Source organism: Aptenodytes forsteri, unplaced genomic scaffold (assembly GCF_000699145.1).
Source record: "Aptenodytes forsteri isolate BGI_AS27 unplaced genomic scaffold, ASM69914v1 Scaffold104, whole genome shotgun sequence".
NCBI lineage: Eukaryota > Metazoa > Chordata > Aves > Sphenisciformes > Spheniscidae > Aptenodytes > Aptenodytes forsteri.
Genome location: NW_008795943.1, coordinates 2,299,696 through 2,315,681, shown reverse-complemented (window position 1 = coordinate 2,315,681; position 15,986 = coordinate 2,299,696). Strand labels below are relative to the sequence as shown.

At 42.1% G+C, this 15,986-nt stretch overlaps 1 protein-coding gene across 1 annotated transcript in view; it reads right to left on the bottom strand.

The window, feature by feature from the left end:
- The window catches only part of LOC103904006 (neurogenic locus notch homolog protein 2), a 59,549-nt gene that overhangs the window by 29,370 nt on the left and 14,193 nt on the right, over nucleotides 1-15,986 (bottom strand). The window contains exon 4 of the mRNA XM_009285336.2: nucleotides 11,035-11,157. Within this exon, the coding sequence (XP_009283611.1) occupies nucleotides 11,035-11,157 (123 nt within the window). The remainder of the gene's footprint in view (nucleotides 1-11,034; nucleotides 11,158-15,986) is intronic.

Here is a 15,986-nt window from a genome sequence, read left to right as displayed (position 1 = left end):
CAAAGGCAAGCACAAATACACTAACTGTACAATGTTTTAATGAAAATGTAGAAACATACATATAAAAGACAACAAGATAGGAAACACAAATTACTCCAAGAAGCTAATAAAAGCTTAACCTGACCTTGATATTTGCAGAGCCTGGGAAATCAGCAAAACGCCAACTCAGGTTCTAAGTGACCTTGTACAAAGTAAACAGCTAGTCCATGTGGTATTTCAAAATTGAAAACTAGAAGTAGAAAAAGGGAACAGCCTTCAACTCTTAGCACTTTTTGCCCACTATGAAACTAGTTACTTCCTGCATATTTCCCCTCAGAAAAGCCATATGGAGTAAGACAGACATGTTTGCCGCTTTGATTGCTCCCACTTTCAGACCAGCAGGAACTGGACAGGAACTCCAGGAGCTTCTCTTTAGGCAGACACAGGATGCAGTGGTTCAAGGCCCCTCAGACAGTTGTACCAGATTTCATTGATGAGAAACAGCCAGCCCCTTCTCCTAGAGGTCTTCATGTTAAAAAGAAGATAAAGCCTGATTTATAAAGGTAAGGCAGATCGCACATAAAATGAGTACAATCCTACACTGAAAAAGTAGAGCATTAGCTTGAACAAATAAGAAACCAAAACAGTCACGCTGGGAAGCCGCAACAGACACCTCCAAAAGCTGATCCTACCGAACCATACAGGCTTTGCATAAACCCCAATTCCAACTGCACTGATTCTGCAGATGAATGCAGGACCTTCAGTCAGTTCAATCAGAGGTCTTTGTCTTTGGCAGAGCAGACTTTCCATAAAGGAGAAAGTTTTCTTGGCCTCTTAACAGCTCTCCAGCAGGAAAGACTGCTGATGCACAGCTGGAGTACCAGAGGCTAAAGCTCCTGAGAAGAGATCTCACATGCAGTTTAAGCACTATAAACATTTAGTAGGACAAAAGATGCAAATACCGTCCTGTGCCTTGAAAAAAATCAGCTCCTTGAAAACTGAGCTGGGAGGAGACAGCAATGTCCATTTCTCTCAAAAACACAACCACGACAGCACTGGACTCAGACTGAACTGGAAGTCAGAGTATCTTAAAAGTTTAGTGATACTGGCAGGGAAAGATAATCCAGCAAGAATCACAAACTGGTCCTCAAGGTCCTAAAAGACTCGCTGGAAGAGGAGTATCAGGTTTCAAGAAGCTCTTATGCCCCCATCCTCTCAGTACCTCACCAGAAGTTTGTTACTTATCTCAGACTAGCACTCCAGTACACAGGGAAGAACTCACTAGCTCTCTTTAAAGGGCTATCTGGGAAGCTATAAACCAGATCTAGACAGAAATTCTCTGAAAGAGTAATTTAATTCACAAAGCATTCCAAAGATTATTGTATGGTTTTTGAATACGATCAGTGTAGCTAAAGAAAGCATGGCTCATTAGAACTGTTTACATTTTTTCTCCAAGTTTCAAAGGACTACTAAGTGAGAAGGTGAACAGCATCTTAGCCCATTCTTGAGTCTTGATAAGAGATAAGAAACAGTATTTGTATAAATGACCGAATCTAATTGTGGCAGAAGGTTAGCGGCACCGCAAGGGACCATGCAGTTTCTTCCCCCCTCTAACCAGCTGTGTGTATATTCAGGATGCCAGCTGGTAGACCACATCTGGCTGGGGAAGGACATTTCTCTGTCCAGTTCATTCCTGTAACACAAGGAAAACGTCTGCATTGACAGCGTAACCCAACATATGTTGGTCAGTCAGGTCAAAGCTCAGTTTCCTCAAGTTGCTGTGTGAGTCTCCTCAGCAAATGGAAAGTAAAGGACAAATTGCATGGAACCATTGGACCTTCTAGTGAAATGGTGTTTATGAAAACTACTTTAGCTCCCATGTTTTTCAATTGGGCATTTGTAAAAACATTCAATTAATCTTTAACCCACAGAATTATCCATACTCCTTGAAAAAACTAAGTTACAATTAATGAATACATACAGGCATTGAAGCATTTAATTAATAGCCTGGAAGGAGATGAACAGTAGGCAGTGATATCTTTAACAAAATAGTATTTATATTATCCAAGAGGAAACCAGGGAATTTCAGACAGATTCAACCAAGCGAGGTTGCTGGGCAGCGCAACAGCAGACAAGGCTTGATGCACAAACGCCAATAAAATACAAAGGCAAACAGACTTGTTGCAGAAGGTTTCTGTTAGGCACTCCTTGAGGAAAGACTTCAGCTTCTCTGGAAGAGTTAAGTGGGGACCTCTGCTAAATCGCAGCTTTAATCAACAAAATAAACATCGCTGACAAGACATTTGACTACAAGGAAGAATAAGTAATGCAAACAGTTGTTGTTGTGTAATAGCAATGGCAAAGCCTCAGTCTGGAATACATTTTGCAGTATTGAAGCTACCACCTCTGAATAAAGACACTGAAAAGGCTTAGAGTTCAGAGTCCGACAGACCGATGGAGAGAAGAATTTTGTAACAGACTTACAGAGCAACTGTTACCCACAAAGGGAGAAAGACAGATTATAAAAAGTACAATACAACAGTTATTGCAGGGAAGATACAGCGCGTGGCAAAGTATACAAAAGAAAATATTTGATCATTTATAGAATTTGCTTTATCGACACAAGGTATCTCAAAGCAAAGAACTTCAAACTTCTCTGAAAGAGGCAACACCTTTATACAGACAAGAACATCCAGAGCAATAAACAGGTAATACTGAAAGGAATTTCAAGTGTGATGTCCAGACCACATTCAAATTCCAGACCCTCCAGCAAAGCCATCTCCACAGCTCCCTGCAGGCAATCTGATGAATACAACTGCTGCTTTCAGCTCCAAGGATGGCTTCAGGCACACATAGAATTCAAAGGACTACACTGTTTACATCTGCAAAAAGTGCCCCCAGTTGCATGTGTGTTTAGTAAAGGTCTTCCCTGCTTAAGTATTACAGTATTTTCCCCTGAAAAAAGGACTGAAGCCAAATATTTCTTCCATTGCAGGAGTTTTCTGAAGAAGTGAGAGGCATCACAGCCCTCAAAAAAAGTACTCCTTCTCTAGGATCTCACAGCATCTTTCTCCTATTTGAAATACAGAACTACAGAGCAGCAAAGCAGTAGCAGCCATTCCCAAGCCTCAGGTGTTGGGTTTTTGGTTTTAACAGATCTACTCTATCTTGGGCAATGTCAAATGCCATCCAAGATATCATAAAATTTAAGAGCTTAATATAGAATTTGAACAATTGAAGATGAATCTACAATTGTTGTGAGCAAATATCTGTGTTTATTTTAGGCTAACATGGTGGAGAAAAGAGTTTAATTTCATAACCACACTGGGAAGCATGTAGTGGAACTAATGGGCTTTTACAAGGGATTTTACAGCCCCCAAATACAAAACTCGGGCTTTAAGAGACTTACGCACGCCCTGATCCATTAAATGCTGCCCTAAATCACTCCCCACAGACTACTGGGTAGAGGGCAGTCCTGACAGAGCTCTTCAGAGGCAGTAATACAAATGAACAGAACAAAATTCATTAAAAATTATTAGTGATGCACTAACAACAGACTGGCTTAATACGGCGGTGGTAGGTGAAATCCCTGGGGACAGCAGCAACCAAAAGGAAATACATAGCACCAAGCTACTCTCCATTTTGCCCTTCTCTTTACCTCCTCTGGAAAATCCAGTGAATCAAGGAAATACCTAACAAGTAAAAAGATCTGCAAGGCAAAAACGTAACAGTTGGAGCCAAACCTTACAATAAAAGCTTCATATTCTCAAGCTATCTCAGCAACGCATCTTTAGTAATTATCCAAAGACAAATCACCTCATTCTAAGTACAAGGGGCAGAAACTGCCAGAAACAAGTCAGCTGCAGATAAAACAACTGTTACCTATTAGCCTGATCTCACAGCACACATCCACCAACCCAGCCTCACCAGAGTGGTCTAGCCTATTTTGTTTTAGTGCCAAACACACGCAAGATGTACTGAAAACTTAAAGACAGCTCCACATAAGATTATTTGGCACATTTGATCGCAAAGAGTATCTCCTGGCCTGGACAGTCACCAAAGGCACAAGGGAAGAGGCAGCACCGTGGTCTAAATTGGATGCTGTCATTCTGTCATCAGATCAGTTCAGCTTTTAACACCTCAGGTGTTTTATTACAGCTACCTCCTAACCAAGGCTTGCTGTTGGGAAATGGAAAGCAGCACGAAACAAATGGGAGGTTGTGGTAGGTGTTCCAGAATCCATACGGGATAAAGTACTAACTAATGGTGTAACTTCCAATGCCTGTGAAATCAATCTGCTCTGCACAACACTGGAATCAAGTACCACAAGAGAAACAAACAACATCCAGGATAAAGTTTGTTTATGTCTGATGCTTCAAATCATTTGTACACTCAAGCTTGGAGCTGCCAGGTCTGGAGCCTGCCGCATGCTTCCTTGCTCCCTTTGTATCTGCCAGTTCAAACATGAAGGAAGAATCATAATCCCTCTTGGCCTCTTTCAGAGAGCTGTCTCTTGGAGATACTACTGTAGTGACAGCACATCACCAGCCAACTTCCCAACTTTGGCATAGATGGATCTCAGCCAGCACCAACGAGGCTACTATGCTTTTTAATACAGTCTGGAAAGGCACCAGAAAGTCAACCATTGCTACACCACTGGGAAAGACGACTGCACTTCTCACAGGAGTCTGACCCAGTCTCCCTGTACTAATACAAAGGCTAAGACTGCTCTTTGCATGTTATCTATGTGCATACCAACCAGAATCAGAGTGCAACCCCAACAGCGCTCTCTGGCAGGTAATAATCAGTACTCTATAGAATGTAGCAAGGATGTATATTCCATCATTCAGGAGACTGGCAGGTTCAACATTTATGATGTATGTCATCTAGTGTCAAGAGTTAGTTCCTCTACATTTCAAGCTTCTAAGTATTCCAGCAAGGCAGTATTTTTTGAACACTAAGTTAGCATGACTTGTTACTGTATACTTTGTGATACACAAGCTGAGGAAAGTGGTATTTGGCAAAGTAAGTTTTAAAAAACAAAATACCAGAGCATACGATCTTACATAAAAATGTTAAACATTAGCCTTTTGATGTTTATCCTCCCTTCTTAGCAAAGAAAAGTCTCGTCTGCCCAGAGTTTAAGGCTGGGATTTTCAAAGAAAACCAAGGTAGGGAGCAAATATTACTCTAATTAAATAGGAATCGAACCCTTAACTCCCCTCTTTGAAAATTCCTGCCTAAAGCTCTGCAGAAAAAGTAACCCTTGTGCTAGTGTTTAAGAGCATATGACCAAGCTAACAGCTATTTTAATTAAAAAGCACAGTCCTGCTGCCTGAAGAGCTTTTCTGCTCAAGACAAACATTTGCTTCTTAAGCTACCTCCCAATGCTGGAGTTATTTGGTGGAGTCAGCTGTTAGCACACTGTGCTTCCCTTGAGACAAAGGTCTCCTAGATTTTAAAATATACAGTTCACTGGAGCCCCCTTTTCAGGGGAAAACAAAGCCTAAATAAATACAACTGCCATGGGAGTCTCGCCTTCCCAGCCACAGGGGTAGAAATAATGAAAGGAGGCAAGAAGGCCAAGCCTGCAACTGAAGCACTATAACGTAGGTCTTCCAAAACCCACTTGAGCATGGACATAGTGTGTCCCCCAAACCCAGAGACTCATCCCACAACTCCTGATGCAGCACTTAAGTCCTTTGCATGGTTTGCTCCTGAACTCAATGGAGGATACAAATTTTGATCTCTGCTGTGCGCCACTCCTGAAAGATTATTTGGGCCAAACACAGATTCATGATGATCTTCTGAAACACTGCAAACTTTCCACAGCGAAGTGGGAGTCCTTCTCAGCCAAGAAAAACAAAAGCATTTTATATTGTTAATCACTTTAGTACCCGAATTCTCAAGTCATCTTTCTTAACACAAAGCTGTGTAGGTTAGATCAACAGAGTAAACAGGTGCATTTTAAACAAAGTCTTGCTTCTTTGTATGAATTGTAGTCTGGAACAACTGAGCAGCCTTTAAATCCTCAGATGGTTTCACCATGTCCTGTGGAAGGACACCCTAACCTTCCACATGACTTTACAGCCCTGGACTGCCATCACTTCCTCTGAGACCGCTCTGAATTTTAATCTTAAGTCCTTTGCATGGTTTGCTCCTGAACTCAATGGAGGATACAAATTTTGATCTCTGCTGTGCGCCACTCCTGAAAGATGATTTGGGCCAAACACAGATTCATGATGATCTTCTGAAACACTGCAAACTTTCCACAGCGAAGTGGGAGTCCTTCTCAGCCAAGAAAAACAAAAGCATTTTATATTGTTAATCACTTTAGTACCCGAATTCTCAAGTCATCTTTCTTAACACAAAGCTGTGTAGGTTAGATCAACAGAGTAAACAGGTGCATTTTAAACAAAGTCTTGCTTCTTTGTATGAATTGTAGTCTGGAACAACTGAGCAGCCTTTAAATCCTCAGATGGTTTCACCATGTCCTGTGGAAGGACACCCTAACCTTCCACATGACTTTACAGCCCTGGACTGCCATCACTTCCTCTGAGACCGCTCTGTGAATTTTAATTCCTGATCCCGGAAGGGGGGGGGGGGGGCAGCTGGACAGGATTTTTTACTAGATTAGTGAGTTAAAGTGGCATACTCCAACAAATACCAGAGCCAGCTCGGGAAGGGGAAGGGAGGCTGGGAGCAGGCAGAGAAGGCAAAGACAGCTTCCTTCTCAGACCACAGTGAGCCTATCAGGCTGGTTTAATTATTGGAGAACAGCAGCACAAAGCAGGGCCTTCACATGGCACAGACATTAGCCAGGATTTTTGGCTAATCTTGATTCAAATCACACTTAAAACACACCAAATTCTCTGGCCTGCCATGCACAGAGGAATAGACTTCAGTCTTTCACAAAAGCATCCTTATCTATTTCCAAGAAAAGGTGAGCTTGGTTAAACATCTGCAACACCACGCCTTGAAAGGACCCAACAACCTGGTTCTGAAAAAGGATTTGGCCTGGGACAAGATAAAAGTCATCCTTAAACAAAAAATCAGTTAACATTCAGCAACAGGAAAGATCTGGGGCAGTTTCACTAAAACACATCCAAGACTGTCTTGCCAGTTACAAATTTATGAGGTTGACAATCATTATAACCATATGAAATACGAGAACTTTGAAGGTGACAAAAACAGTAGTGACAGCAGGAATTCCTCCACATTGTTTCTGAAAGGCAAGATTTTATCTTTCCGGAAAAAGCAGTAAAGTGAGAAAGAGAAGGCATGCACTTCAACAAAAAAGGAGCAGTGAGCTCTGTTTGAGGAGTCAGAAATTAGACCAAAAGCAAACAGTCTCTCAAAAGCTAGATTCTAGTAGCAAGCAGAAAAAACATTTTTAAGAAAATGCACAGTTACATAGTCCAGCCTACCACCTGTCAGGGAATTACAAGAGGCAGATGGTTACCAAAAGGAATTGGGACAGATTTTGTTTCAGTAAAGGATGCTTCAATATTACTTTACACAAAACTATTCGGATGCAGTAGAGCTTCTTGATTTTTCTAGCAAGGAACGGGACTGGTTTCTCTATGCCATGAAGCACAAACTATATTAACAAACATGCCAGATCATCATCCACAGCACAAAGATTAAATAAAGACTAAAACTGCAAACAGACCAATTTAAATTTCTCCAAGATTACTTGACAAGTAAGTATTTGAAAGAAGAGACTGCAGAAGAACTGTTATGAAGACAGCACATCTACACTGTTAAGTATTTTTAGAAAGTTTAACATCCTTTTGTTTTTGGCTGACGTTTACTTACAAACATGTGTGTTTGGGACTTTTTTTTTTTTTAAAAAAAGCTGCACACAATGTCCTCTAACCTCAAGGTCTCATTGGAAGCTTTTGATTTCCTGAAGTGTTCACTCTCACAGTTCCACACTTACGCTATAAGCATTTACCGGGACAGACCCTGAAAGAGTTGTTTGCTCAGCCCTCCCCTCTTCACTTACCTTAGAGGTGATTTATAATGTTATAAACCACGTTTGTGCAAAGGATGGACCTGCACTTATACAACATTTCCTTATTGCTGAGTAACTAATTTTTTATTGTAGTTTACTCCTGTCAGCATCAGCTGCAGTTTAATCTTGAAAAAAATCACCTCTCTCTCTAAACTATTCTAGCAGTCCTCCATCTATTTTGTGACCTGCCTCAGCGTCACACCTCATGTCTCCAAGCTGAACATGTACTGTTACCCTGCACTTTCTTGGTCTCTAATTGAAGATGCAGGAAAGGGATTGAAGTCCATTCAGAGAAACAAGCTTCTTTTAAGAAAACACTACTGAGATGACGGAGCAGGGTCACTGCTGGGCTGAGCTGCAGGATCACATTAGAACAAGAGGCATTCAGGTGACTCCATTCACTGTGGAGCTGGACAGGATTTTGGGGTGTCATGGGACATCACTTGCACACACAGTTATTGGGCAAAAAGAATACTACAGACACAATAAATGAATTCTTAAAGGCCAGCTGGCCAAGAGCTTTTCACTGCACAGGCTTTCAAGCAAAGCAACATAGAGAAGGCCCCAAACGCAGGCCTCCACTGCCGTTGTGAGCCTTCAGCCTCCAGGGACACTCAGATCAGCAGCTACACTGCAGAGGAACGGCTATCACTAAGGCATCCTGTGGACGCACAGAGCTACTGCCCTACATGTGACAAACATATGCCAATGTGAACATGCATAGCTACTTCTGAAGTTACTCATGTTTTAGTTTGAACACCGAAACCGGCACTGTTCATTTCAGGCAAGACAGTTCAGTTCCCCAAAGGCTCTAACGTTCATTGTTCAAACAGCCAAGCTGCTGTTTCCTAAACGGTGAGACCAGTTTTAGTTCCACACTGACCTGATTCTTGACGTCTGGAAAGTCAGTGGCCTTAAGAAGCCATCATCTAAAACCACTGCTGCGCTGATAACCTTAACTTCACCATAAACAAAGGAAATTCTCAGAAAGCCCATTCCATTAAATTGTTTTAGAAAGCCATGAGAACATAAGGCTTGGGGAGTTCCTCTCTCTTTCCAGGGTTTCACCAAAGGGAAGCGTCCTTCATGCACATGGTTTTCTGGAGAGACTGTCCACACAGAAGAAAGATGGCGCAAGACTAGGCCACAACACAGGCCTAATGATTTTCCCCCAGTGCTGGTCAGTCAGAGCCCATAAGAGGTTCAGAGAGGGAACCACCACAACTGCATTGCAAAGAACTTCAATGGTTAATCAGAGGGACAATCTACCACAAAACCAAACAGAATCACAGCCTATTACCACCAAAGTCTCTTCCAGGTGAGTTGCAGAAGTCATCCCTAGTTGACAGCAGCTATCCACCCAAATCCTGTAAGCCAAGCTAAGTTTACAATGCCTGTACAAAGCAAAATAATACCTTGTAGATTATATATTCACACTGTACACACTCATGATCCATCATATCCTCTATGCTTCAGGAATAAGCCTGAGATTAATTTACTATTGACAGACGCTAGAAGCCATAAGAAGGTTTATAATTTCTGTGGCATGGAGCAAGATTTTAGGGGTCACTGAAGGGTTGTTGGCTCCACACCCAAGCTCTCTTCATGTTTTTCTTTGTAGGTTTCACTTTCTGCAGACTTTAAGGACATAGAGACAGAGAAGCAGTACAGAAGCAAGGGTACTTGCTCATTAAGGGGAGGACTCATTTTCTCATATTTACACCTAGTTTCAGAGAGCTATGCAAGCAGTGGTGCATTTCACTCTTATGTGGTTTTAACTTCATTTAAGAATATATAATGTTTTAAAGTTAATGAGGGTTCTTAACTGACAGCCTCCTTTGCAGTTAATGACAACCGGTTTATAATGAGAATGATGCTCTCTGAGGAAAAAAGCTAGAACAACATGAAACCTCTGGTCTCTAGTAGTCAAACTCCTCACAGTACATTTGTCTGAACCACCAATCACTACAGACGTTCTGGTTTCAAACATAGTATTTCCGAGATACAGAGAAAAATGTGCTAAACATTCTTCAGAACCCGAGGAGCTAGTTCAAGCTTACTTCCGAAACAAGTATCCCAATCTACTTTATGAAAGGAAAAATGCAAATTGGGTCCATACCTCAGTTTTCCATTTCTAGGGCTGTTTTTTCACCTATGATTTTGAAAGAAGAGCAAAACTATACTCAGCTGAAAAAGTGTGCCAGCTAAGAATGACTAGTATGACTCAAAAAAAAAACCCACCCCAAAACCGGAGGTATTTGTTTATTTCTGAGGTATGGAGACATTTTGTGACTAAAGACGACACTGAATTTCCTGTAAGCTGCTCCCTTACATCATGCATAACACTTTCTCGAAATTCACACTTTTTCCCCCTACAGAGTAAAGCAGGCTCATTTATGAAGCAAAAGTAGCTTTGCTAGTCAGAGAACTCCAGATAAAAATCAGTCACAGCAGGAAAATAATAGTAGCAAAAACATAAGCTTCCCATACATAACGCTTATTCTCTTCCCTCCCTTTCTCCCACCTATGCCTTTGTTCACATTTGCCCTGATCTTCAGCAGCGTTACCATTATCTACACAGGGATTGTTATCCCAGGTTAAAAATACCCTCAAGATGTATCAGCAAAGCACCATGAATGCACACACCTGTAATAGCAAAGCCATGCTTTGTACTCTTCTAAAACACGTATCCCTCTTACAAAGTAATCGATACAAGCGGAAGTGCAACTCGTGACAGTCGCATTGCATTGCGGCTCAAGAATTACGGTACCTGTCTGTCAAACCCATGTGCACATAAGCCTGTAATACTGCCTGGTGCAATGGGAAATCGCCCTCCATTGTGGTGGCTTTGATGCAAACAATTTTCTTGTAAGGGTTCCAGTGACATCTGCCCCCCAGACTGCAGAACAAGTCACAGATGTGAGCTGCATTGAGCCATATACAGCTCCAGTTGTACATTGGGTGAAGGCCAGAAGTCCTGCATTTCATTCCCGTAAAGTATGCCCAGCCCATACAGGAATGTTTTCCATAGTACGTACCTGTCCATTGCGGTGGGCAGCGGCAGTTGTACGTGTTCACACCATCCACGCATATACCCCCATTTTGGCAGTTGTGATTGGGGCAGTCATCAACGTTGTGCCCACAGACACTTCCCTCGAAACCTGGACAAAGCAGAAACACATCACACTGAAATGGGCTTCCAGCCTCTTTTGAAGAGAATTCATCCTTCTTTTTTTCCTAAATACTTGCCCTGTTAACCTAATCCTGATGAACCTCAGTGTAGCACGCTGACCAGAGTCTTCACTGAATGCCTTTGCTGATAGCATGCAGGTCAGATTACACAGTTAGAACACTACTACCGTGGGCAGATGGCCAAATACGGTTTCACCACCAAAAAGACAAGGGTATTTTTTCTTTGAGTGACTAATGAGAACTGTCATTCAAAGCAAACAAAGCGAAGACCAAGAGATTTAGTTTACCATGAGGTAAACTCGTCACTGCCCACCACCCAGGACAAGTTTTTCCCATGGCAAAAAAGTACCTGGCGTTCATTTCGTCAGTACCTCAGCATAGTTCATATGCCTTGGCTACGTCAAAGAAAGATGTTCTATACTTTGGAAATGAGCTTCCAAATTCCTGATTTGGCCCTCTTCAGTGTTAGACAAGTCAGTCAATCAACAAATCAGCCACCACCCAAGCGATGCTTATACACTAAGCCCTGACTGAAAAGCAGAAGAAACCAGACACCCTTCCCCAATGAAAATTAAGGCTCCCAACGAACATAGCCACACTGGCAAAATATCCTTGCTAGATCTCCCTCTCCTTTCAGATAAGAAGTGGGGACATTAGGGAAGGGAGTCGTCAATAATCCATCTTCCCCTTGATTTCCGCTGCTGATTTACTTCATGCTTCATTAAATAAACCTGACATTTCTGCTGGATGAGAGCACTATATATCAAAGCACAAGTGGATGCATGATAATGCAGACAAAGTAAATAATTCCAGAGAACACGCGCTAATTTAAAACATCAGCTCTGCCTCTTCACTGCTTTGGAATGTAACATTAACATGACATAGTCCTCTCATCCAAAATTATGCTTTAACCCCTCTACTTTTGATGCCCTGTTCCAGACACTTCCATAACATCTGTGTCAAGTCACATAGACCCTGTAAGCAACATCTGATGTAAGCAACATCACAGCAGATCGTGCTGTGTGGCAGATGAGACAGACTGTAAAGCTCTGAAGCAGCTTCTCCAGACTACCACTACTCTCAAGAGACTTGAGATGATTCGTATGCATTCCTGCCTCTTGAACTTCTCCAATACTACAGGTAAGAGTCAGAAGCGGAGTGCTGTTGCTAAGCTGTATCAAGTGCATTAGCATCCACTAGCAAAGAACAGACTCAACAGTAAAAAAAAAAAAAAAAAAAAAGACACACAAATTACCCTCTCCCTTCAAAGCCTTTCCCACCTTCACCCAAGATCCTGTAAATTTCATGGCAGTAGGGAAGATTAAAATGAAGATGAAATATACCATGGTTAGTCTGCATCCTAATCATCACAGCAGCGCCTTCCTGGCAAAGGCGCTGGAGGAACAACTAGCAAGGAATACAATTAGTATCAGATCACTATATTTAAAATTGTATAAATCTACCACGCATGACCAAAGGCCCCGCTGTAAAACACAGGGGTGTCCTATCAGCTTGCTTTTCAGCTTGAGGAGAATCATCCCACTGACCACAGATTGCACTCATGCCAGCAACATGATCAGCATGGAAATGCACCCAGAACCACAAACTCGAAAGATTTAAGTTCCTATCCTTTCAGCTCAGACAATATGAAGACCTACCCTACTTTGTAGTAAATGAATTCCTGACAGCAGGCATTTATTTAAAAATATCTCACTGTACTGCACACAAATTTAAAGTGGCCCAATGATTTTGAGTAATAATAAAGCATGGAAGTCACCCCAATAGTAAAACCTCACCATGCCATTGTACATTTTCACATTTCAACCATCTAAGAGCTGGTCCTCAAGCATCTCATGCAAATGTAGAAAACCATGAATCCCACACTAAAAGCTGGAGGATACCACTAGTGACAGTAGAATAGAAACAAAAAAGAGCTTACAAAAAAAAAAGCGATGTAGTAAAAGGTTCAAGAGAAATGACACACAGCCAGGTGTGCTCAGTCAAAAGACATCTCCAAGGGCAAGGGAATCAGGAAGGGTTGAAATGGTGAAGACAACACTATTTTGAGAGCACAGCTGAAGAAAACACAAGTTGCCTTTTTGGTAACTTCCCAACTCCCTAATTCCCTTTAAATTTGTCTTACTCCGAAGAACAACTTTGGCTTAGTTTCAGAACATCTAAAAGCTGTAGAGGCATGATTTCTGTGTCCTCTTCAAGTCGAACTTACACCGCAATATCGTGATCTGATTAATGTGTAAATAAAACTGTCCTAGAGAAGTTTAGCTTTCACTTGTAAAACCGGTCCTTTAGAGTCATGGTTGTTTGGGCCAACGCACCTACGTTTGAGCACGACAAGCATGAAGTTGCTCTGAGACACAGGAGCTTTTCTTAAGCCGGGTCCCAGGATCTGATTTTGCAGTTACATAACCTGACTCTTTTCCAGAAAGCCAGAGTTTTCACTGTTTTGATGTATTTGGACACCTGACACTGTTTCCTGTTCCCCCCTGTGCTGGGACTCACATGTTGTCCTTTGCTTTCTCCCTCCAGGAGAACAGTTTGCAATACATATCCTGACTTTTGCTCCATATCTCCAAGCATGGCAAACTAAGGAATGAGAACCTCAAGGGGATAAGTGTTCCCACTGCTAACAGCATGCTGTTCCTCCTCTAGTACACAGAGGTATACAGGCAGATAACTGTACTCCTATGTCATCTGAAATCTCCAGCCCATTCCAGCGTGCTATATCCAATGCCCTCCAAATCTTAATCCCCAGCCTTATTTCAACCTGTAAATGATGCCTCAGACTTTCTGCAGGTCCAATTATGCACGGAGGCAGGAAATTATACCCAAATGAAAATGTCAAGTTATTGCCAGATTTAGGGCCTGCTGACAAGAAGTTAGGGATCTTGACACAGAGTGCTAGAACTGACCTGCATCATTTTAACACAGAAGTAAGTTTCTGCATACCAGGTGCCCAACAGCAGTTGCCTGCGTGCAACTCCAACAGTTCAGCTTCTTGAAATAAACGTGAGACAGGCTACTCGACATAAGAGAGCCAGCTCACCCGGAGCAGGGAGGCATGCACACCATCTGGTACCCCAAGACTGCCACCATGCAGAACTTCACACCCCACAGGAAGCAGCTCATCTCTAAATCCCAGCAAGCAGGGTCTTCCCCACCGCAGGAAATTCAGTATGTCTGCTAGACCCCATTCATGATGCTCACTGCGCAGGGCAGTGTGACGCTCCGCTACAAACCGGCATGAGGTTACTTCCTCTTCCCAGGAAGTGTTCCAGCTCTCATAAACAGCCTGCTTCAGCCTGACAGATCGTTTCCTGAACAAGCCCTTGGAATTCCCTAGGGTCCTTATCTTAGTTAATGGGTAATTATTTTGATGGATAACAATGAATAATCACTTTCCCAGCTAAGAACTTCCTCTATTGACTTGTTTAACATTCCATTAAAGGTTAGTTGCCAAATAAACTCCTTTTTTGTCAAATATTTATAACTACAAGCTCATTCTTATATTTAAAGGAATTGCTAATGCTTCAGGTTAAGTCTCTTTCACAGAAGGGTTTTTTTTTTTTACTACGACTCTGTTATGATTGACCTAACATGCTCACTTGTCTACAATCTTGTTTTTATCTAAATCAAAGCCCAGAGGAAAAATGATTATGCTAGATGGATAAGAAAATAAGTTACCTTTCATACAGATGTAATACTGACAGTATATATAACTCTTCACTTACACTTGCCACCAAATGCTGACGTCTTCTAACACACATGGCTACATGAATTACCTAATGCAAGATTTGTTTGTGTAAATCCACAAGTGAAATGGGAACTTGAGAATTTAAAATAGCAGCTTGACTACACTGTACATAAACAGTACTTGCGCTACTGTAGAAAAAGCTGCTGTGACATGTAACTCCAGGTTGTAGGTTTTTTTCCCCATTTTCAAGCTCTTGTTCTCATGCATCTGTATTTACAAAAAATGAAATTCATTCAAAAGCCAAGAAGAAAACATCTACAGGAAACAAGAACCCATTTCAGGGCCCGTCCAGGAGTAACCTAATTATGCCTAAATTGCTGCTTGGGCACAATCAGTTTCTTCAGAGCAGTTTCACAGGTCACAAGATGCAAAATCATACCAAAAACCATTCTAGCTGTGCTGGTTTTGGCTGGGATAGAGTTAATTTTCTTCTTAGTAGCTAGTATGGGGCCATGCTTTGGATTTGTGCTGGAAACAGTGTTGATAATACAGGGATGTTTTCATTATTGCTGAGCAGTGCTTACACAAAGTCAAGGCCTTTTCTGCTTCTCACACCACCCCACCAGCGAGGAGGCTGGGGGTGCACAAGAAGTTGGGAGGGGACACAGCCAGGACAGCTGACCCAAACTGACCAAAGGGATATTCCATACCATATGTCACCATGCTCAGCATATAAAGCTGGGGGAAGAAGAAGGGGAAGACGTTTGGAGTGATGGAGAGTTTACCGCTTGTGGAAGAAGGGGCAGGCAACTCAAGAAGAGTACAGGGATCTCGTTAGGTCGTGCAGAGAAGAAATGAGAAAGGCAAAAGCCCAGTTAGAACGCAATCTGGCCGCTGCGGCACGCATGATGGAGCCCTGCTTTCCTGGAGATGGCTGAACACCTGCCTGCCGGGGGGGAAGGAGTGAATTAATTCCTTGTTTTGCTTTGCTTGCGTGCACGGCTTTTGCTTTACCTAAACTGTCTTTATGTCAACCCACGAGTTTTCTCACTTTTACTCTTCTGATCCTCTCCCCCATCCCACCGG